Source organism: Sorex araneus, chromosome X, assembly GCF_027595985.1.
Source record: "Sorex araneus isolate mSorAra2 chromosome X, mSorAra2.pri, whole genome shotgun sequence".
In the NCBI taxonomy this organism is placed as follows: Eukaryota; Metazoa; Chordata; class Mammalia; order Eulipotyphla; family Soricidae; genus Sorex; species Sorex araneus.
The window spans coordinates 199,789,758-199,812,573 of record NC_073313.1 but is presented as its reverse complement, the minus strand read 5'-3'; the positions used below and the strand labels follow the sequence as shown (position 1 = coordinate 199,812,573).

General features: G+C 38.0%; 1 protein-coding gene across 4 annotated transcripts in view; it reads right to left on the bottom strand.

The window, feature by feature from the left end:
• Positions 1 to 5,529: 5,529 nt before the first annotated feature.
• The window catches only part of CSRNP3 (cysteine and serine rich nuclear protein 3), a 218,588-nt gene continuing 201,301 nt past the window's right edge, over positions 5,530 to 22,816 (bottom strand). For all 4 annotated transcript variants that reach the window (XM_055119997.1, XM_055119998.1, XM_004601121.2 and 1 more), the window contains 2 exons: positions 18,755 to 19,051; positions 5,530 to 16,629 (listed from right to left, as the gene is read on the bottom strand). In XM_055119997.1, coding sequence (XP_054975972.1) covers positions 15,565 to 16,629; positions 18,755 to 19,051 — 1,362 coding nt within the window. In that variant the 3' untranslated portion in view covers positions 5,530 to 15,564. The remainder of the gene's footprint in view (positions 16,630 to 18,754; positions 19,052 to 22,816) is intronic.

The window sequence follows — 22,816 nt, the reverse complement described above, 5'->3', positions numbered from 1 at the left end:
AAAATGGACAGTGTATTTGTGGTTTGTTCTCTCGGTCATTCTCTGTGGGGGGAGGAGAAATGACTATATCTATGGGTTCATGGGCAGAAGTGAATGGCTTGGCTGATTCATCAGAGATTTAAAATTAGGAGAGAAATTACCAAAGTGGAGAAAGGGAGGTTAGGGGACGATCATGTGGAGACATGTAGAAGTGCATAAAGTGTGAAAATTTTAGCACTCTATCGACACCGACCATCTTCACAGAGGAGCATTAAACACCATGCTGCCTTCCACTATCTAATATGATATTCACTAGCTAAGTGTGACCAGCTCAAATGAAAAGTGCTGTGACTGTAAAGTACACATTCAATTTCAAGGACTTAGAAAAGGGGGAAAAAGTGATCACTGATTGGCTGTGGGGGAGATGGGCGACAGCTAGTAGTGGCAGGGGCTATTCTTCTCTCTGTGTTCAGGGGAGACCCATGGTGGTGTTCAGAGGACCATATGGCTCCTCAATAATTATTTCTATCTTTATTGCATATTAAATTAATATTTTTATGCATAGGGTCAAATAAATGCATTAAAATAATTTCATCCATTTAAAAATATTTGTAATATAAATTGCCTATGCATTTTTATACTGGTGGTGTACGTCATTTCAGTTTGGGCATAAGAGGGTGTAAGAGGGACAGGATAACTTCACAAGTTAACACGAGTCAATCTTAGTCAACAAGACCCCAGCACTCTAGCAATAGGGACAATGAATGATGCTGGGGGTGGGGGGGACACGATGACAATACCTGGGACCTGAGAACTATCTTCTGCTTTCCAGGACTGATGAAGCTAGAGTGTCAGTAATGATGCTGAGCCTTTAGTGTGAGACTGTAATTCTGGAGTCTAAGCAGACACTATTAGCAGATTGATTACTTCGACCTTCTAGAAGAACCAGTGGGTGGGGTTGTTTTTGTGTTCAGTTTGTAATTCTGAATTTTCCTTTTTGACTGCAGGACTTAGAAATGTTTGAGCTTCACAAACAGAATTCACATAGTATTATGTTGAAGAGAGGGATGAACTTGTAGTAAAGGAAGATGGACAGAAGGTTCATGAACATGAGCTCTGTTACTCATTGTAGGGTATCAGAAGCCGCTGGCCTGACACAGCATTGACTGCTTCCTGCAGGGGCAGTTTTATTGCCAAATTTGGTGTGAGTTTAGAGTTGATATTCTGCAAGAAAGGGGGGACTGAACTCCAGTATTTAGTACATAAACTGGATCAAAAACATTTATATAATACTATATTTCCCAGAGGAAGAACAAATGGATCCATGAACCCTCTTTAGTTCCTCTTATGGTGCCAGCCATGCTTAAGATTACCCATTAGTCCATAGAAACTTTTGTGCTTCCTGTCCCCTAGCATTGTAGACTATTAATGGTTCAGGTTTCTTGTTCCCAAAGACAGCACTTTTATCAGGGAACTTGGCTACTGCTGCTGCCTGGACACTTAAGCAGGAAGAAGAGATGCCAGCCGACCTTGAATAAGAAAGGGCTGTGTTGCTATGCTTAAAGGATGGAAAGGGGGTACCCACTCAGATGACTCTGGGATATGGGTCATACCCCCATGGAAGCTATTGAGTCTGGTGGAAGTGCTGACAGGAGTTGGAAGAATGTAGAATTAAGAGGGAATGGGTGTGTGTGTGGGGGGGGGGGGGCTGAGGGACGTGGAGTGTTACTTGTGCTTCAAAGAGCAGGTGAAGTCACTGATGCTGTGATTTATTTATCAAGCTTTCTGGGTTTTCACAAAAAGAGGCCTGAATCCCAGAGATCAGAATCCCTCCAGAATGTCAGAGAACCTGCTCTGACTCGTACATTGAGAAGTGGATCTGAGGGAGGAATGTGAAGGACCAGAAAGATATGTGCAAAGATTCCTCTACAAGGAACAACTTCCTTAGCTCTTGAGTCTGCTCTCAGTACACACCATCCAGCTTTAAGGAATTGTGCTCTACTCCAGAATGCCAGTTTACCTAAGAGCCCCCCATTCCTGGGTGGAAGGTTCCCAGCAACTGACTGTCAGGGAGGTAAGACCTAAACATTTTCAACACACCAGGCTCAGAGGAATAATGCAAGTTCTAGGCAACCTACTAGGGACAAATTGGCTTATGCTTTGCTGGGTCTGCATCAGAGATTGACTTCCTCTTCTTGATTTGTTTCCACCTCCCAGCCTATACAAGTATTTTTCCCTAACAAAAAGCTGGTTCATACTAAAGTCATATCCACACTTACTTCTGAAAGGGACAAACTGTAACATCAAGCTAGTAAAGATTTAGTCTTCTCTTTCAGAATTTCACAATCTGATAGCACATTTGTCAAAGCTCTACATACAAATTTCCTTTCATTTACTTCTTGTTAAGTACATCAGCATCAAATCTAGATTCAAAATGAACACCCCTTCCTTCCAACAACTTGGGTTATGCCAATGATGTTTTGCTAATTAAGTCCTTTCCTGTGCACCACCTACATTAGTTTAAATGCATAGTCATTACCTTTAATCTTTCTCACCTAAGCAGACCTGTGAACAATTCATCTTTTCTTTATCATGCTATAGACCACTATGCTTGCTTGTCCGGAAGGACCCTGGTTACTTTGCATTGTCCACCTCACTCTAGCTAGTTTCCTTAGAGAGTATCACTGTCACTGTCATCCTGTTGCTCATCAATTTGCTCAAGCGGGCACCAGTAATGTCTCCATTGTGAGACTTGTTGTTACTGTTTTTGGCATATAGAATATGCCACAGGTAGCTTGCCACGCTCTGCTGTGTGGGCGTGTGGGGGAGATACTCTCGGTAGCTTGTCGGGCTCTCTGAGAGAGGCAGAGGACTCAAACCCGGATTAGCTGCCTGCAAGGCAAACCCCCTACCTGCTGTGCTAGGCTTTGAGAGTAATTTTAGGATATTTTGTTTGTTTTGTTTTTTGTAGCACTGTACACACACAAAGGAAGAGCTCTACCACTGAGATACATTTCTGGTTAAAACAACTATTCTTTGAACAAATAGCAATTAGTCATTAAAGTAGATTAAGTGAGATGAAGCCTTCCCTCAAGCTGTTCCATAATTAGGAATGTGAAATATGGACTGCTGAACCTCCCTCTCCCTGTGCCTGATATCTCTTCCCTCCTTTCAAGTCATCCTTCCCTCACTAGAACTCAAAATATATCCCTCTGGTGTTGCACTGCACATATATCAGAAACCACCTCCTCCTCCTCCTCTCCCTCCCCACACCAAGTGTGCTGCTTGGGGCTTACTCTTGACTCTGCACTCAGAGATCACTTCTGGTGGGGCTCAGGGGACCGTAGGCAGTGCCAGGGATTAATCTGGGATTGACTGTGTGTGAGGCAAGTGCCTTACACTCGCTACTATCTCCCTGGCCCCTCAAAACCAAATTTTAATCACCTGCTATGTTCTTATCACTAAGTTGGATGAAGAAGACACCAAGAATAAGGCATCACATTTCTGCTCCCAGAAAGGCCTGTTGGGAAATTAAATACAGATATGAGTGAAAGGTGGGCCTTGAATGGGCTCTTATATATGGCTGCAGTGTTCATACAAGGGCACATCAGCAATTTTCAGGGTATTTGAAAGGCGACCTTAAAAAAAAAAGATGGGAGCAACCTAAAAGAAAAGAGACATTGGAAAGGCAATTTAAACAAAAAAAGAGTCAATCTTAGAACAGTTTTATCAGGATGGGGTTCTAAACAATAGGTGTGAGCTGACCCCAGGTTGAGGCAATAGAGTAATAGGTAAACAGTTGCTGATCTGTGTCACAGGAGAAGAAGCCAAGAAAAACTACATGAACCAAAAGGCTGGAAGAAAACTCCGGGGCTTGCACCACGCCTGCCTGATCAGGGCACTGAACATTCAGGTCCAGAGTGCTGAGACCAAACCACCCCCAGAGTCCCTAAACAATACTGTGGAGATCCTATAAAAAACAAGGAAAAAAACCCAAACAAAACAAAAATCCCACCTCTGGTGAGTTTGTGGTATTCACAATTTAAAAGATTATGTGGGGTATTCCATAAAGTTTTGGTTTTATCTGGTTATGAGGAAAATCACAAGACAGTTATAGTTTTCTTGTTTGTTAAATAAATGAGTTACATGATCAAAGTTTTAATATGACCATATAGTTACATAACATAATTTAACTTTCAAAACTCTAGATTCAATGGACAGATGTGGGGAACCAAGTTTTGTATATAATAGAAAATTTTCAAGGATATATTTTCTTTTCTCTTCATTCTGCTGTTAAGAAACTAAACTTGGTAATTTTAAATCAACATAATAACGTGCTTTCTGCCCAGTCGAGACCCTGAGCGGCTGCATGCAAATGGCTCCTCTGCTCCTAAAAGACCATGTTCCCGGAGGCCCACTAACTACTTTTGGCATCCAGTGGCTTCTTGCAGAAATGCCTCTAGACTATGAACTGAACTATGGCCCCATGCCACCCTGCGAGGGGAAAGGTTTTTCTCTCTCGGCCTTTCCTTTCAGCGATTAGAACCCACTAACTGGAGGTACGAGCTTGCAGTGACTCGACCTCTGGCAGAAATTCCTCTGGACTTAATTACTAAAATATCAGAAATCCAAAAGCGTGCGACTGCAATTGTGGTCTTGAGACCTCATATGCTCTTCATTCTCATTCTCAGCAATGTAAAACAAATTATCTAATGATGCCTTTTCAGCAGGTCTGATTGTTGGGGGAAAATTCCAAATAATAATAGTGAGTTTTCTGTTGAAATATTGAATGTAATCAAAGTAAAGGGAGAGTAAAGTGAAAATCATCAGCCACACAGGCGGGGGGCAGGGGTGGGATGGGAGGTATACTGGAGTTCTTGGTGGTGGAACACATGCACCGGTGAAGGGATGGGTGTTTGATCATTGATCATTGTATGACTGAGACTTAAACCTGAAATCTTTGTAACTTTTTCATGGTGATTTAAATAAAAACAAACAAATAAATAAATAAACATACACACACACATACACACACATATACACAAAACTACCTTGAGGTCGATAAACCAATACAAACTCATTAACTCTTAAAAAAAATCAACACAATAAAATAGTATATATGTTTAAGTGTATACTCATCTATTCTGAAAACCAAATGATTAAAGCAAAGCAAAATAAAATTACTAACTAGGTGAACTAGGAGATACTACTAAGAGATAGAATTTGACTTTGTAAAAATATTCTCCAAAATTCCATTTGAATAGGGAATTTCTCTCTGGCCCTCATATTTGTTTATACATCATTACTTGATGAAGTGGTTCAATAGTTGAAGAAGAAAAATGTTATAAGCATATCTACTTAGGGATCATTGATAGCAAAGTTAACAAATGTTTGAAATGAAACTGCAATGAACCATTTCACAGGAACTGGCTTCACACACAACTTTTCAAGAACTAGTCTGTTACACAGAGGAAGGGCAGATTTTTGTGTGCTGTGACATCTCAGATTGTAAGAATTTACACAGAAATGATATACAAACGCAACAGTATATACAATTTAGAAACCGGTTTTACTCTGCTGCAAACAAATGGACAAGATATTGTACAATATTTAATAAAAAGTACAGCATAATACAAGTGCCACTAATAAAAGAAACTTAAGGATAAGACTTAAAAATGCTTATTTGTCATTTATATATATACACACTGCAATAAAAAGCCACAATAAATACACAAATTTCCATGTCATTCATAATAAATACTGAAAGTATAAATACAGTAGACTACAACTAATATGAATAAATTATTACAACATAAAGTCCAGGTTAAGTTCTATTGAATATTATGTAGCTTATTTTATACCCTTTGGCATTCTTGATGTTATAACTTATACACAAGAGAAACCAATATAAAAACTGACATACAACATGACGTCTTAGTGTAAAGTGATTGTATGTATGAACTGTAGTTTTATTTTCTTCCCTTTCAACCTTTCAAAGAGATTGGACTGAACATAACAGTAAAAAAAAAAACATCAAAATAATGCTGAAACCAAGTAAAATTAACAACAAACATTAATTAAAAGACAAAACAAGCCACAGTATAAAAAAATTCATAGTGAGTTTCCTCACCAACTTCTTTTAATTACCTCCCAACTTTTTTTTGCCAGCAAAAAATAAAAATTTAAAAAAGACAAGTAACAAAAGAAAGTAACAAATGCTCTCAAAAGACTACCCTTGTATAAAGACCATTCGCAATCTCTGAATGGTTTAAAATAGACTACAGGATAATACCCAAGTCCTTTGGATCATTTGATGAATCATTACATTCAGCTCACTAGATTTCACCAGAATTTGCAAAAAGTACTAAATTTCTATGGCAGCTGGAAAGTGGAGACATAGGTGAAATCTAACATTCTGATTTAAACAAACAAACAAACAAAAAACCCAAAACACTGCAAAAGATGACATTTGTCTTTGTGACCAATTCAACAGATATGTTTTAAATGGGAACAATGCATTTTTGACTGATATCATGTGACCTTTTCCTATCAAATTGATATACCCTGTGACATTGAGGGAAACACATTGAAATTACAAAGTGCCATTTTCTGCATTAACAGGCATTAACCAGTACATATGTATTAATAGTTCTATCTTAAGAGGCTATTACACCAGAAATGCAAGAAACTAAAATAAAAGCAGATCAACTGTACTAAGACACAATAAATGCTGAGGTTCTTAGAAACAGAGTTGTAACCTACAGGTTTTTAATTTTTAAAACTATTTCTGTACTGTAAATGTCTAGCGTTTATTTTACATCAAACACTTTTGAAACATGTTTCACAAACTACGCCTCAGACATATTTCCATAGAGGTGCCTAGAGTCAATTAAACATGGGCCGAATTGTTCAATACCCTTTACATAAGCATTTTATAGCTTCCTTAAAAAAAAAAAAGCAAAAGGGGCTATGTCCCCTAGTTATTTGTATAGAGCAACCACAGTGGTGTGGCTGTCATTTCACAAGAGATCCATGTTGGAGAGATAAGCAGTTGTATATAGATTGAAAAAAATCCCATGGGGAAAGGAAATTTCAGGGGTGCTCCTCCTCATCTTCCGGTTAGTTCTGTCTGAGTTGCAAGCAACTCTGAGTAAACAGAAATCACTCTGAAAGCTGTAGGGGTGCTTGGTCATGGGATCTGATCAGAAAGAAACCACCTTTCCCAACTCTTCGCTTCCTTTTCCGGTTTTGTCAAGATGACAAATTTCAAAGTCATTTACTGATCCCTGAGAAGGCATCAGCGCTTCCCTGAGAAGCGGCCATGGGGACAAAGGCTGACATCAATTGGTGACTGAGTCATTCCCCAGTCATTTTATTCCACATCAGACTCTCCACAACCACAAGTATTTGCCCTAGAAGGAATAGATAAACTTGAGACCTTCATTTGTCATTGGAGGGTCAAAACAGATTAGTGAAAAGGTATTTCAAAGCAAGAAGGCAAACTATGCTCACTTTTTATAATAGAAATTTCTTAGAAAATGGAATAGTTACTTGATCTGATTTCTGATGTTTGTCATAAGGGATCAGACACAGTTACTTTTCCTGACATTACCTCCTGGTCTCACAGGAATCATTAGTAAATAAAAATTTAGAAAGAGCCATATTTGTCAGAAGTAAGCCATGTGATTGACTGTTGTCTATATCTTTGTTTAAAAATCTGATTTCTTAGGAGACTTGTGAATATAACTTTGAGAAACTTTCCACCGAGTTTCTCAATACAATGGACCAAATCACCCAGTTGTTTCCAGGATGCCTGGCCCACAAAAGCAGGCCAAGAAATTTTTTTATTGTGAGGAAAACCTAAGAGAACTAGATTTGTGTTGCCATGAAATCACTTTTCTTAGAAGTGGTGTTATGAATAAGTGGGTCTCTATTCTGTTGGGCATGTCTGCATGACCGTCTTCTTGAGAGGTAGATGGATGAGGCAGATGATCTCTGGAGATCTCTTACAGTCTCAGGACCACAACATTAGAAGAATATTGAATAATCTTAAACTTTCCTTTACTCATATACAGTTGGACATTGTATCTCTGGGAAAAAGTAGTGTTCTGAGATACCCATTTGGCATAATTAGTTTTTAATAAATTGACATTCAGACAGTAACTTTTGAAGCTGACCTTACTTGACTGTAGTACAAAGAAAATGACTGATGGCCAATTATTGAGATTTCAAATTTATCAAGTTCAGGTCTCCTTTCATTAAACCATCTAAGAATCAATGCTAAATTTAAAAAAAAAAAACAAGACAAAACTAATCTTAGGTACTTATTTACTAAGGTTAAGTATTTAGGCTTTTTCCATTTTAGAGGAAGACATATTTAAATTTTGTTTAATTTCTTCCTTTTTTATATTTAAGTATAATTTCAAAACAACAAAGTTGTAGTTGTAAAGATGGGTAGCTTTCTTCATTATGAAGGAGAAAAACTTGGTGGCTAACATAAAAAGGAGGTAAAACAAAATTGGATAAATTAAGCTACAACATTAGAAAATTCCATTCCATTTTTAGTAGATTTCTTATATAAGGAAAAAAGCAAGACCTGATAATGAGACCATACACTCACTGGGAGATTTTTGGTCTTACCCAGCATAGCAGTTACACTTTATACTGATATTTGATGATAGAAACTCATGGGTACATTTTAAGAAGATCCTTTTTTCTAAACCAAGTTCCCTTCAAACTAATAAAATACAACCACATCAGATGCAAATAGTGGGAAGGAGTCAAAAGAAAAAGAAAAAAAGAGAATCAGAGATATAGTATAGGAGGTAAGGTGCTTGTTTTATCTGGTGCTGACTATGGTTTTGATCCCCAGCACTGCATATGATCTCTGGTCACTTTGGATCAGAGCCCAAAAGGGCTCCTGAGTAACACTGGGTATCTCTGTCCTGCTCCCTCCCTCAAAAAGAAAAGAAAAGAAATACCCAACAAAATTATCTATTTCAAAATTACAACTAAAACCATTCAATTGGGTCACAGAAATTCATTTAGACAAAGGCAAGGCTAATTTTGACCATAAATTTATACTCTTCTAAGTTCTTCTAATCAATATACATTATCTTAATATTTAAATGGTCTCACATATGTCACTATAGTGAGTTAGTGAAGTGACTTGACTCTTGCCACGGTAATGAATCTTGAAAAGGAAAGAATAACGTCATTAGCATGTTGGATATAAATATTCTCCAAGTGAATTCTATTATATTCCTTTGAAGCTTTATTTATGTTATAAACTTTCATGAGATGAAATGAAACACTAGAGCTGACTTTTCTTAAATTAGAAACATCTATAAAATATTAAATAAAAATCGATTTATTGTGTGCTATATCTGTCACAAGTGAAAGTACTCAATCATGTGACTTAAATCTTTAAAGTTACTTCATTTCTCAGAAATGTAACAAGTATTTGCGTGCAGTGAAATTGCAGACTATTCTAGGTCTGTTAGATTAAAAATTGCATATAAAATTGAGTTGGTTTAGACTTTGAATCTACATACATATGTAGATTTCTAGTATCTGTCAATGGCCACTGTCAGGATATGTAGATATTTTCTACCCAGACAGAATGTAGTTTGATTATGGTCAGCCTGATTTCCAGCAAAATCCAATTCACAGCTATATTTTGAGTTCAAATTTTTGATATGAAAAACAAAACAAACAAAATACCTGCATTGGTTAGGAAATAAGTCTCTTAAACATATCTCTGAAAGGAGTTGAAATAAAAATTAGAAATGATTGGTTTAAAGATCAGTCTAAATATAAATATTTGTGGGTAAACTATTAAGCAATTTTTTAATTTCCATGTTTGCTACTTTTGACAATAATCAATCATTTTAGCATAAAATGTTATTAAATCTTAAAAATACTTTGTAACACATTATAGCTACTTTTATTTTTTAGAGCTTCAAATGATTTTTAAACAGTAAAATGAGATTGATGTGTGGGGTGGTGAGCAAATGTGAATACCAACTGATCCATAAGAGTCTCCGCAGTTGGGGCTGGAGCGATAGCACAGCGGGTAGGGCGTTTGCCTTGCACGCGGCCAACCCGGGTTCGAATCCCAGCATCCCGTATGGTCCCTCAAGCACCGCCAAGAGTAATTCCTGAGTGCATGAGCCAGGAGTAACCCCTGTGCATCGCCGGGTGTGACCCAAAAACCAAAAAAAAAAAAAGTCTTCACAGTCTAACAGTCCTTTCAGAATTCAGGTGGTCAGTTTCTGAACTTAGTTTTTATAAAATAGCACAATTCTAGTTTCCAGGTCTGCTAAAATTTTCTGGCTCTTAGAAACCACATCACTTTTTAAGATTTTCATCCTCAGTCCTCTCTGATTCTTCTAAAATCCCATTGAATTTCTGAAATCTCAATATTCAGTCAATTCAGTTAAATCTTTCAGTGCTACAGAAAGCATCTGATACAGTGTCTATGTAAAACTGGTTGGTATTCACCTTAGACATCTAAGTTACTTGAGCACAAGCTAACAGATCTTGGAGTAACGTATCGAGAGTTGCGAATTTGTGTTAAACTAGAAATGATTAAGACATTCAATGTGTGGTGTTGATTCTGTTAAAGATAGTTCAACAGATTATTCTAATTGTAAAAAGAGTCAAGTCTTGCTTTTAAAAGCACAAGTGCTTCCTCTTCATAGCTGGCATTTTATACACTCATCATAATAGTCACACGGAATGCTTGGTGAGATTTATCAGGAACAGATCCATTTAAATGAGAAGATTATGTCAAAGTAAGATAAACAGAAAGTCTTTTTGACATCCTCTAAAATGGCAGCCTCTGGATGACTGAGGATTTCACCTGCTAATTCCATGGTTTGTAACTCTAGTTGAAAGAGAGAGAGCAGGAGGTCCTATTTTCCACCTGCTGCAAGGAAGACTGTACACTTGGAACCTAAAATGAAGATTCTTCTATCTTGATACCCTATTTATAAATAGAAGCCAGAAAGATCATATTCCACATTGTTGTTTGAGAGGATTCCTGACATATTCCCTGGGTTATATATGAGTCGAACCCACTGTTGATATTATCTGGTAGTGATTTACTGATATAATTTTAATTTTAGTTTTTGTTTTTTGGGGTCATACTCAGTGGTGCTCAGGGTTTACTCCTAGCTCTGCACTCAGGAATTACATCTGGCAAGGCTCAGAGGTTCATATAGGGTACAGGGAATAGAATCTAGTTCAGCTTCTTGAAAGACAAGTGCCCTATCTGCTGTTCCAACGCTCTGGCCCTGATATAAGTTTAGCATTGTTTTTATACATTTAATACGGAGGAAGCAATTAGTAAGAGTCTCCATTTCTCATTTGATCATTCTAACCCAGTCTAGATTAAATTGATGAATTTAGATATAAGGAGAGGAAGGAGGTTCTTATGAGTTCCATTAATTTAGGAAAAGGAAGTCCTTCTAGTGGCAGCTTTTCTATTATTAGACAAGAATTAGTGTCACTTTTTCTAATACCACTTTACAAACTCACAACCAGATGTCTGGCTGAATAATCCACACCACTTTTCATCATCATCACCTTCACTAGGAATTTGCAGTGCCCAACCTCCCTTCTTTATATAACCCAGGGCACTTCCTTTAACATACTAGGTAAATATCTATATTGAAAAAATTGGAAACAAAAAATTCTGTCAAGACCAATGGATTATAATATCAGAAAGATAAAGGATCAGAGACACCAATTTATAAAAAATAAACCATGATATATTTCACTGTTTAGGGATAACCAAATAAAAATTTTGCCTAGAAGTCATTTGTTAGACCACAGTATAAAAATTCAAAGGTCATAATCACTTAATGTAATCTTCCCTGCATCTTGATTTATTTATGGAAGAGTTTCTTGTAACTTATTTATTTACTTATTTGCTTTTTGGCTCACACCCAGAGATGCACAGGGGTTACTCCTGGCTGTACACTCAGGAATTACTCCTGGCAGTTCTCGGGGAACCATATGGGATGCTGGGAATTGAACCCACGTTGGCTGAGTGCAAGGCAAACGCCCTACGCACTGTGCTATTGCTCCAGCCCCTGTAATTAATTTTTTTAAGGTAAGAATTGCTGGGCAGAGAATATTATAAAGATTTTATCACTAATAATTATTACTTTTATGTTTTCCATGTGTCTGGCATACTGGGAAAATATAGCTTCATCACAAAAAAAAAAGAATGATGTTCAAAAAATAACTACAATATTTAATTAACTCAAAGACATGGGACCACCAGATTTCATTTATGTCTTAATAATCAATGATCAAGAGATGGAAGAACCAACTTAAGTAAACCTCTTTCATTGACTTCTTTTTCTCAGAGGAGATCTGGAATGACAAAGAAGATGCAAGCTGCTCTCATCACTTGACTTGCAAATCAATTTGGCTGGGATTATCACTGGGAATTAAATTCCAGTGAAAGGTGCAGGGTGGTGCTGAGACAACAGGGAGCAGAGGGGGAGGCTTTGCCATTGACAGTAAATGACTAAAAAGCTATATCAAAAAGGACTAATTTGGTCAGATATACTATGGGAGCAACACAACAGCTGCAGGTCAGGTTATTGTGTCTTGCTATAGAGATCTTAAGTATCCCAATTGGCTGCATCCAGCTTGATCTCCATTTTAAAAAGCTTAGAAAAACTATAGTGCTTTCCTGGCATGTGGGCAATTTCTGTTGAATAGTAGGGTTATTAATGGAAAATAAAAATCGATGGAACACTGTGCTTTCTCAGCTCTTCTGTGAAAGGAAGTAACAATAAAGTAATTCCACCATTAGCATTATTTGTAACTCTGCCCAAATATTTTCAAATTGTAGTTTAATTTTTTTTTCATTTTTCTAGTCACAGTTTTGGATTATAAAATCCAACCAGATTCTTGGGTGGAAAAGTTGTAGTACTTAATACTGATCATTGCCTATCACCTGCCATTCTCTAGTGTGCACTGTATTTCGTGTATGTCTGAGAGGGGGGATGTTTTGATAGGTATTCTGTGTACTAATTTTGTGGGACATGATTAGGAGTTAGGTTAGATATATGAAAGTTCAGAATGGAGCTGTCATGGTTGGAAGATTTATTCTGCATAGCAGTGATTTTCAGTCCCAACTGGACAGAGAACAAAAGACTTTTTTTGTTTGTTTGATTTTGTTTTGTTTGCCTATTTCTAGGTAAAGCATCCTTTTGGATGTAAACAATAAAACAGAGATCCAGCTCAACATAAATATATAAGCATCAAACCTTCTTGTGAAAATAAAGCTGAATTTATAACTATCCATCCTTTCTAAACTGAACTATCACTCTTTTAATGTTGCTGCAGTCAGACTCATGGTATCCACTTTTTCACACTCTCTGTTCCAAGAATAAGCCCTGAGTGCTTCACACAGAGAAACTTGAAGGGCTTATAATGGACCAGAAAATACAGCACACCCGCTTCTTCATTTATTTCAATGAAGGGACAGAAAACTTGTCATTTTCTCTTTGGGCTCTTTAGATCACATCAGTACTAGAAAATATTTGGGAGGTCAAGAACTGAAACCTGCACCTTCATAGATGCCCAGGGATATGTTACCAAGATTTGAGTAAACCCCAGTCTGATAACCACAAAAGATTTCTTCAAAAGGAACTTCCATGACCTCAATACTGCTATAACCCTAAGGACAAACCCAAAGTTTCTTTAATGTCAATATGGTCCTAAATTTGCCCCGGAGCTGGGGGCTGATTGCAGGCAGGAACCAACTGCACAGTGAAAGAGCTGCCAAGTAAACATATTTTCCCCAAATCAAGTGTTAGTAGAAACTTTTCTATTGGAGGACTTTCCTTAGACCAAACATTTGTAAATTTAACTAAATAAGGATTTTTAAAAAAGGAATTGAGACCTACAGTGTATTTTCAAATCTACATTTCTAAACATCCAGATCTCAAAAGACCTAAAAAGAAAGTAGCAATGCAGTCACTGAATAGCAAGGCATGTCCATATTTCAAAGAGGCATAAAATATAAAATGATATACCAACAGAAGGTTAAAAATGTAAAATGGATTTAGCATTGTCATATTGCATTAAAAAAAAAGGCAGAACCCTATTTAGTTACCTAAAGTAATTTACAAGAAAACAGAATTTTAGAAGTCCTCCCATGAATCAAGTGCAGATAACCTAAAGGTGGGGAGTGCAGGGTTTGTTTCTATCTGTCCCTTTTAATAAGGGCACATGAGGTAATTAGAAAGTATTCAATGCATTCTGGACTGTTTGGCTAATTGTCCGTACAAGTGAAATCAAAATGCTTCAGAAAAGTAAGGCCTAGTAGAGTATCTGGGTAGAGGCCTCGCTTCAATCAGCTAGTCACTAAATGGAAATCTCATTCTCACTCATTTTGCAGAGATAGATTGATCACGCTGTAGAAAAGGCTGGTTGCTGAGGTGTTCCTTCCATGTTTCCTCAGCCTCCTCTGTTTCTATTGAGTTAGGTCTTCAGAGTGGCGAAAGAAAATAGGTCATTTTTCCTTCATAAAGTATCACCGGATGATTCCTTTATGTTAATTATAAGAACCTTATAATAGATACTGATTAAAAAACCTTTTTTTTTTTGAAAATTTTTTCATCTCAAAGAGTTCTCAGTCCCCACCCCTCACCAGGTACCATGAAGGGGCACTAAAGTGCATTTTGACAGAGGGGAGTAGAGTTTAAAGGTGCTGTCCAAGCTAAGAACCAGGATGATGCTGTTTAAAAAAGAAAGGCAATTCCGTCTGCCTCCATCTCTGGAGTCAATTGAGGGAGGGTAATGAACTAGACCCTCACTGCAGGATTGTCCTAACTCTTAACTTTAGAGAAAACTGTTTAAGGACCTGCACATAGAGACTCATTTATTTGTCCAAAATAGCAAAAATAGGCCTATTTCACCCTTAAGAAAGTATTTGCAAATCTGATCAGTCATGATCATAAAAATGTGAATGGATTCCAGGTGCAATCCATGTGGCATGCTCGGTGGTACTAACTATGCATCTTCAGCTTAAAAGAACATGCTGCTGTTCATTTTCATCAAAACATAGCTTCTAACTACCATAAATAAAATACACATGGAACTATTAAATCTTTTTTTCTTACAATAATTACTTTGACATTAAAAAGTCACCATCATCTTCAGATATATCGAAAATTAGGACTCTAAATCTTATTATTTCCCACTCTTGGTTAACTATCTTGCACAGGCCCGATAATCCAAAACTTGGAGGTCTGATCTACATAGCTTGGCAGGTTTCGCACAGTTTGACAGGTAGGCAACTGTGAGATATGCTTTTTTTTAAATTAGCATTTTCTATCAAAACTGTCTGAAATATTTTAAAATCCTCATAAAGACTGTATTTGTGCAACGCCACAGTCATAGAGCTAGAATGGAGGAGAGCAGAATACAGTCTGGAAGATTTACCACAGTCAAAGTTTTTTTGGTCCTCGGTTTAAACAAGGATGAGCCCAGAAATCCAACGAGATACAGTGCTTTACACAAGAAAAGAGTCAGTTGGTCCTAAAATAACTGAAGCTACTACACTGGGACAGTCTCAACCACAGGTGATTTGATGCACTCCTCGTGCAATCTGCTCTTTTCTGCAAGGCTCAGGGGATTTTCAGCAGGGTGCTCTGAAATGTGGCTGTCACCATTCAAAGTAGACACGAATCCTTCAGGAGAGGGGCCTTTCAAGTAGGAGTGAAATTCCACTTGGGGATGGCTGGACCTGTGTTCGGGATATAAACTGTTGCAGGGCATCCCACTGTCATTCTCTGCAGAGGAACAGCAAACGATAACAGAGGGATTGGCAGCTGGGTAGTGGGAGGTGCCATAAGCCTCTTCTGCTTGTCGGGCGTAGTCCACAAACTGTTCTGGGGTCATGGTGTAAGGCACCAACGAGAGGGTACCATTTTTGATCGTTTCTCTTTCAGAGTAGTTCTCCGAGATCTGGCTCGGTGTTCCTGGAAGGTGGCTGTCTATTTGGTAATACAGAGTTGAAGAATTGGCATAAAAAGAAGCATTTTTCGGGTGACTTTCATGAATGGCAGTGCCATCAGAATAACAGAGGACAGAGGGAAGAGGAACAACTTCAGCATGAGTACCCAAGCCTTCCACGAAGCTGTCCCCTTTTTCATCATCTTCATCCTCCTCCTCTTCTTCCTCTTCCTCCTCCTCCTCCTCATCTGACTCACTTGGTGCCAAGCTTTGTGTGCTAGAATCGGTGACTCCACTGCAGAAGCTGCTCCCATCTTCTTCCTCCTCCTCTTCCTCTTCCTCCTCCTCCTCTCCCGGGCAATCTAATTCCTCAGCGGACTGCAGGTGCAGCACTGCAGCCTGGGGTTCCGTTTCAATCTCAAAATTGTCTGTGATGGAATATTCTACCGAGTGAGCTACTGGGCCCATGGAACTACTGTGAGCACTGAGCTCCCCATGGCAGCCATTCAGCGTGGGGATTTGCTGCTCTCGGTTTTTCTCCAGTTCAAGTTTCATTATGGTGTGCAAAAAGTGAGTCCGGACACGGATGGGATTAAATTCAATTCTACCTGCTGTGTTACTGCATCCTTCTTTCGTGCAGCCACATGGGAAAGACATTCGATCCACCTTGGAAAGAAGAACATAGATTAGCCTCATGGAACTCTGACAAACTAAATATACATTCCATCCTGCTTGGCAACCCCTTTGACTCTAAGATGACTTCATTCTATTTTTGCTGGAATAAATGAGAATCCAGTTGTAGAAAGAAACAAAAAAGGGAAGTGAAGCTTTAGTTTGTTTTTTTTGTTTCTTTGACCACACCTGGCAATGCTCAGGGGTAACTCCTGGCTCTGCATTCAGGAATTACTCCTAGCAGTGCTCGAGGGACCACATGGAATGCCAGAGATGGAACCTGGGTTGAGCATGCAAAGCAAGCACCTTAACTGCTTTACTATGTCTCCAGCCCTAGAAGTAAAGCTTTAAAATGTAAGCTTTCACCTAGTCTTAAAACCTATATTCAATACAAATGCATGGTTCTAGGTGTATATTTGTAGTTCATTAACCTTCATGCAGTTTTGAAAAATTTTCGTTTGATCTTTTTTCTCTCTTTTCTTCCATCTCAGTAATTTTACTTCCATTTCTGCAGTGCTTATATCCTATCCCCAAGTACTTTTCCCTTCTGCGGCATGCCAGATAACATGGTCAACATGGCGATTCACTGCCTTCATCCCAACCTCTTTTTTTTTTTTTAACTCTAAATTACATGATCATCTCCATACTAGTCACGCCCCTCTTCTCTTGTTTATTACAAAATCAACTTCTCTGTTGGAGGTGTCCAGATTCATACCATATAGTATCATGCTGTCTGATCATCCACTCTTCCTAGCTAACTTTCTCATTGTTTTGGATCCCTGCTACCTGGCACATGGTATTTTTGCCCCACTGCAAGTGGCATGCTCTTTCATGCCTAATGGGACCTGTGTGCTTAGGTCCTGGTTCCCATCTTCTCTTCCCCATTCCATTGGATCACAAACATCTTTAAGAAAGAAACTGTTCAATAAACCAATATCTTAGAATTACTTAAGTAACTGCTTTTTTTAGAAAGATTGGGTCCAGCACGTATTGTTGGAATGAAATAATGGCTCTGATGGTTAAGTGGAATTCTGGAAAATCCTAAAGTACTCAAGATAGCTGCTAATTTCCTCAAACTCCAACAAAATAACCTGTATATAGACCAGAACATGGACCAAAAAAAATCACTCTGCTCAATTGAATGGAATTTCCTGTGCTCTAGTGGAGAAGGCCCCTTTATAACTCTTGATTCTGATTTCAACAATCCTTTGCAAGAGCCAGAATCTATAGCTGTTTTCTTACTCATGTATCTTTTTATATGAACTCACTTCAAGCAACTCTTTAACTGATAACTGTCCTCACTTTTTGCCTACCTGAATTGTAGTCCTTACAGAAGAGGCCATTTTCTAGTAAAATAATATTAATTAATCAGAAAGCACTGTGATGGTTTTATACTAGAGAATTATCTAGTTCAGGAGTTGACAAAAAATATATTTTTAAAGGCAGACAATAAATATCTGATGTTTTGTCTCTGTGACAACTATCGATTCTGCTGGAGAAGAATGAAAGCATCCATCTACAACATGAAAACCAACAACAAAATATAGCAGTGCTTCAATAAAACATGTGCAAAAGCAGATGCTAGGTCAGGTTGACCTGCAGTTTTCCAACCTCTCATTATATCTGGCCTTTCCTTTCTGACTAACCAGTTTTACATAGCTGCTAAAAATCAGAGTCCAGAGTAGAACTTGATTTTTTAAAATCTTAATCTGGTGACTGACTCCCCTCCCCCCGCATTAGTCCCTTATCACCTCTAACAACCATCATTGTATACCTCAAGAATAGAAACAGAAAATACACAGTCGGATGTAAGGGATGTCACGATTTCCCTAATTCCTTATAAAAAGCCAAAGTTAGTTAATAAAATAACCAAAATTGAGAGAAAATTACTCCAATCCTCTCTACTGCAGCCTGGGTTAACTTTCACATTGCCTCTTAGTTCTTTAAGCAGAGCATGCATGCTATAAATGACTTGAATTAGTCTTTCGACAGAATCATGTCTAGCCTCAGCCCCACATGTTCCTTGTGCAGTAGGAAATGCCATTAAAAGTAACAATTGCCTCTGCATGGGGTGGTGGATAATGTACACTATTAGATTACCTGAAAGGCAAATCCTTACCTGACACTTAATGCCTGCCAGACTGCAGGTACACGTTTCTGGATCACAGAACACGCGGCAGTCGCATCCACAGTCCTCCCTCGACAAGCGAATGGCTCGAAGCTCATGCTTCTCTTCCACATCAATCTTTTTCACGCCAGAGGCCCGCAGCAGTGCTCTTCGTTTTTTTGTTGGCAGGGGTTGCAGAAAGAAGTACTCATCTACCTCGGTGTTGTCTAAATCAATATCATCATCAGAAATGTCATCCACAGTGAGAGTGCTAGCTTCTTCAGATTCCACGGTGCCATTCTTAGTCATCTGAAAACACAAAGCAGGAAGTAAGAAACCTAGCATGGGCTGGCTCTTTAATGCTTACTTACTTTTATACTTGATAAGAATGAAATCATTATGTAACAGCATGTCTCCATAATCAATACATGTTTGTGACTCAAATCCCTTCCTTTTAGTTTTTGCCTTTGAAGAAAAAAACAGGAGAGGAAAGAAAGCCATGAAAACAAAAGGCTTTTAAAAGTGCCACTAAAGGAAGACTGTTAATTGGAACTCTTAACCTCCTAATGCTAGAAGCTAGCGTCAGAGCTTTTAGCCTGTGTAATGTGGAAAAGATTCAAGGTTATAGGTTTCTATCAGAGACAGCTATCTTTAGACCCTGTTTTGATGGGCAGCTCTGCTGCTGAAATAAATGTGTCCTTGTTCAGAAGGGATAACATCTTAGTGGAAGCCATTACCACCTCAATCAGCAAACAAGTTGTCCTTGAAATAACAGCCCCATCTTATGGGCTCCAGCAAAATCATGTACTAGGAAATAAAGTTGTGGTGCTATTGGGATTACAAACACGGTTGCCCTGCAGAACATTCTAAGAATAAGGGCTTGATATGAAGTAATCAGTCAGGCCAGCGAGACCTCAGCCAGACAAGAAGCAGAGGAGCGGGGGCAAGCCTTTGCCAACAGGAAACTGAAACAATAAATGCGGCCTCAAAGGAGTCCATGGGAACCAGCGCCCACAGCAATACCTTCTGCATAATAGCTCATATGGACAACTCTGTCTCACAGACTTATAACTATGCAGCTTCTATTTATATGTTTTTCCAAATTAATTTCATCCATCAGTAAACTCAGACTCAGCACTTCCCCTCTTAGGTTATACCACCATACATTATGTTTTCTTTATTAAAAAAATGTAGAAAAATGTTTTCTCTGAATATGAACACAAAATATTATTCTATGTGGGAGAATAGGAATACATGCAAAAAACCCACGAAGGTCTTATTAAGAAAGTTCTAAAAGGAGAAGTCAGTTTTTTTAATCTTAAAATTTATTAGTTCGGAGGGTTCATTATTTGAAAATATTGTCATCTTTATTTTAACAATAGTTCAGTCTTTACAGAGTTAAGATATTCTGATGACATTAAGTATCAGTTTTTCATCTTTATAGGAAAAATTTTGGTATTTAGAGACCCAAAATGCCAAATGAGACAGACAATTGTAAACATATTTAAAAAAACAAACAGAAGTCTTTCCTTTTGAGTAGAAATAACAAAGGAACAAGTGTATATTAAAATATATCACAAGTTTCTGATATCCAATTTCAAAAATTTGCATTCTTATAAGAATGAATTTCCCCCTTCATTGGGTATTTCTTGATATATGTAATTAATTTCCTTCATTGGCATTTATTCATATACATTGCCCTCATTTTCTTTTGATTTCCTCTATAAGATTATAACTTAGGTTATTGCTGTCATACTTTGTATCATATTTTGTTAATTCTTATTTGCTAACAGAAGTATCTGTCTAACAGATCTGAATTTCAAAGGAATTCAAGTACGTAATCCCCAATACATACTAAATCCTGTGTGAGGTAAAGTTGTGTTAACAAAAACTGGAAGAGGGATAAAAGATAGTATAGTGGGTGGATAGTTACTCTGCACATAGCCAACATGGATTTGATTCCTGGCATCCTATACGACCACTGAGCACTGCCAGGAGTAATTCCTGAGTGCAGAGCCAGGAATAACCCCAGAGTATTGCCAGGTGTGTCCCTCCCTCCCCCGAAAAAAACAAAAAACACAAAATGGGAGAATTACCTTTCTTTCCCCCCTCCCCCCTCTGCTCCCGCCCTTCTTGTGAAAAAGTACTGATTTGTTGGGGGCCACACCCATGGTGTTGAGGGTTTACTCCTAGCAGCAACCATAAAATTGGCAGGGATTAAGACTGAGGTCAGAGGCATGCAACGCAAGTGTCTTAACCCCTGACTATCTCTTTGGCCTTCACAATTTCCTATGTTCTGCACATGAAAGACAGAATCTAAATTGATTGATGAATATGTTTCCATGCTCAGATATAAATTTCTAGTTAGTTGAACAATTGAAAAACACCTCATACAAACAGTACACTTGTGGCACATGCAAATATTATCAGCAGCCAGCAGTGGGTCACTTGACAAAGAATTTTGACAGAGGTCATCTAGAGCTGGGAAAGGGAAATTCCCTCCTATTTTCTTTTGAAGAGTTTCTTTGAAGGATATCATGAACTCGGGGCTGTCCTGTTAAATGTAGTTTTAAAATCCTCTCTTTGATAAGTAGCTAAAAGACAAGTTTATCACAATTGCAGACGATAAGATCAGGCTTACTTAAAAAAAATAAAATAAAACTTTATTGATTGCTGAGAGATTCTTGCACAGGACATTTAATTAAGTTCTGATTAAAAAGAAGAAGCAGACTTGGTTCCCTAAGTTTTGTGCATTTGTTTACTTACTATCAGTTTAATATGAATAAATTTATCAAGTTTCAAATGGTTACCAATATATTAATGTATGTATACACATAAACAAAGCATTCACTACTATAACATTTTTATAAAATGTATGGACCATATCTAGATAACCATGCACAGATCAAATACCGTATTTTGAGGTGAACAATAATAAGCAGCCTTATGTCCAAGAAAAGTAAAAAGGATGATACTTCCTTGGCAGATTAGTGAAAAGACCGAATGGTTAGCTGTGTTTAGCAGAAATATATGGAGTCTACAAAACTTATGTCAAATATTTCCTTGTCCAAAAACACTGATTTCAAACACAGAATTTAGAGTATAGGAACAAGATTTATTCAATTTGCTTAGAGAGAAGAATTAGACTTAGAAAGTCTTATTAGAAGGCAATCATCAATCAAAGTAAAGAAGAGCTTTCCAACAAAGTAACACAATTGCATAAAATAATGGGCTATCTCAAAAGCAGCAAGCTCTGAGTCTCCAGAGATACGAATTAAGACATAGGCCATGCCAGGGGGATTGGCCCATAGCTGGAAGCCTGCTTCATGAGCAGAGTGGAGAAGGCAGATGGAATAGAGACGGGATCACTAGGAAAATGATGGCTGGAGGAACCAGTTGGGATGGGAGATGCATGCCGAAAGTTGATAATGGACCAAACATGATGACCTCTCAGTGTCTGTGTTGCAAGTTATAATGCCAAAAAGTAGAGAGAGAGTATGGGGAATATTGTTTGCCTTAGAGGCAGTGGGAGGGTGGGAAAAGGGGGGTATATCCAGGATATTGGTGGTGGGGAATGTGCACTGGTGGAGGGATGGGTGTTTGATCATTGTGAGATTGTAACTCAATCATGAAAGCTTGTAATTATTTCACGGTGATTCAATAAAATTTAAAAAATTAAAAAAAAAGAAATAGGCCATGCAAATATGAATTTGCATATCAAAACTATTACAGCTATAATAGTTTATAGCTATAATAGTTTATAGATAAAAGAAACTTCTAGATTTGTAGTAAAAATTGGATAGATGACTTAGTCACTGAGATTTGAAAACTAAAGGAAAACATTCAGATCATTTTGATATTACTTCAAATATCAAAGTGTAGGATGGAGCAATAGCATAACGGGTAGGGCGTTTGCCTTTCACATGGCCGACCTGGGTTTGATTCCTCCGCCCCTCTTCGAGAGCCCTGCTAGCTACTGAGAGTATCTCGCCCCCATGGCAGAGCCTGGCAAGCTACCCGTGGCGTATTTGCTATGCCAAAAACAGTAACAAGTCTCACAACAGAGATGGTACT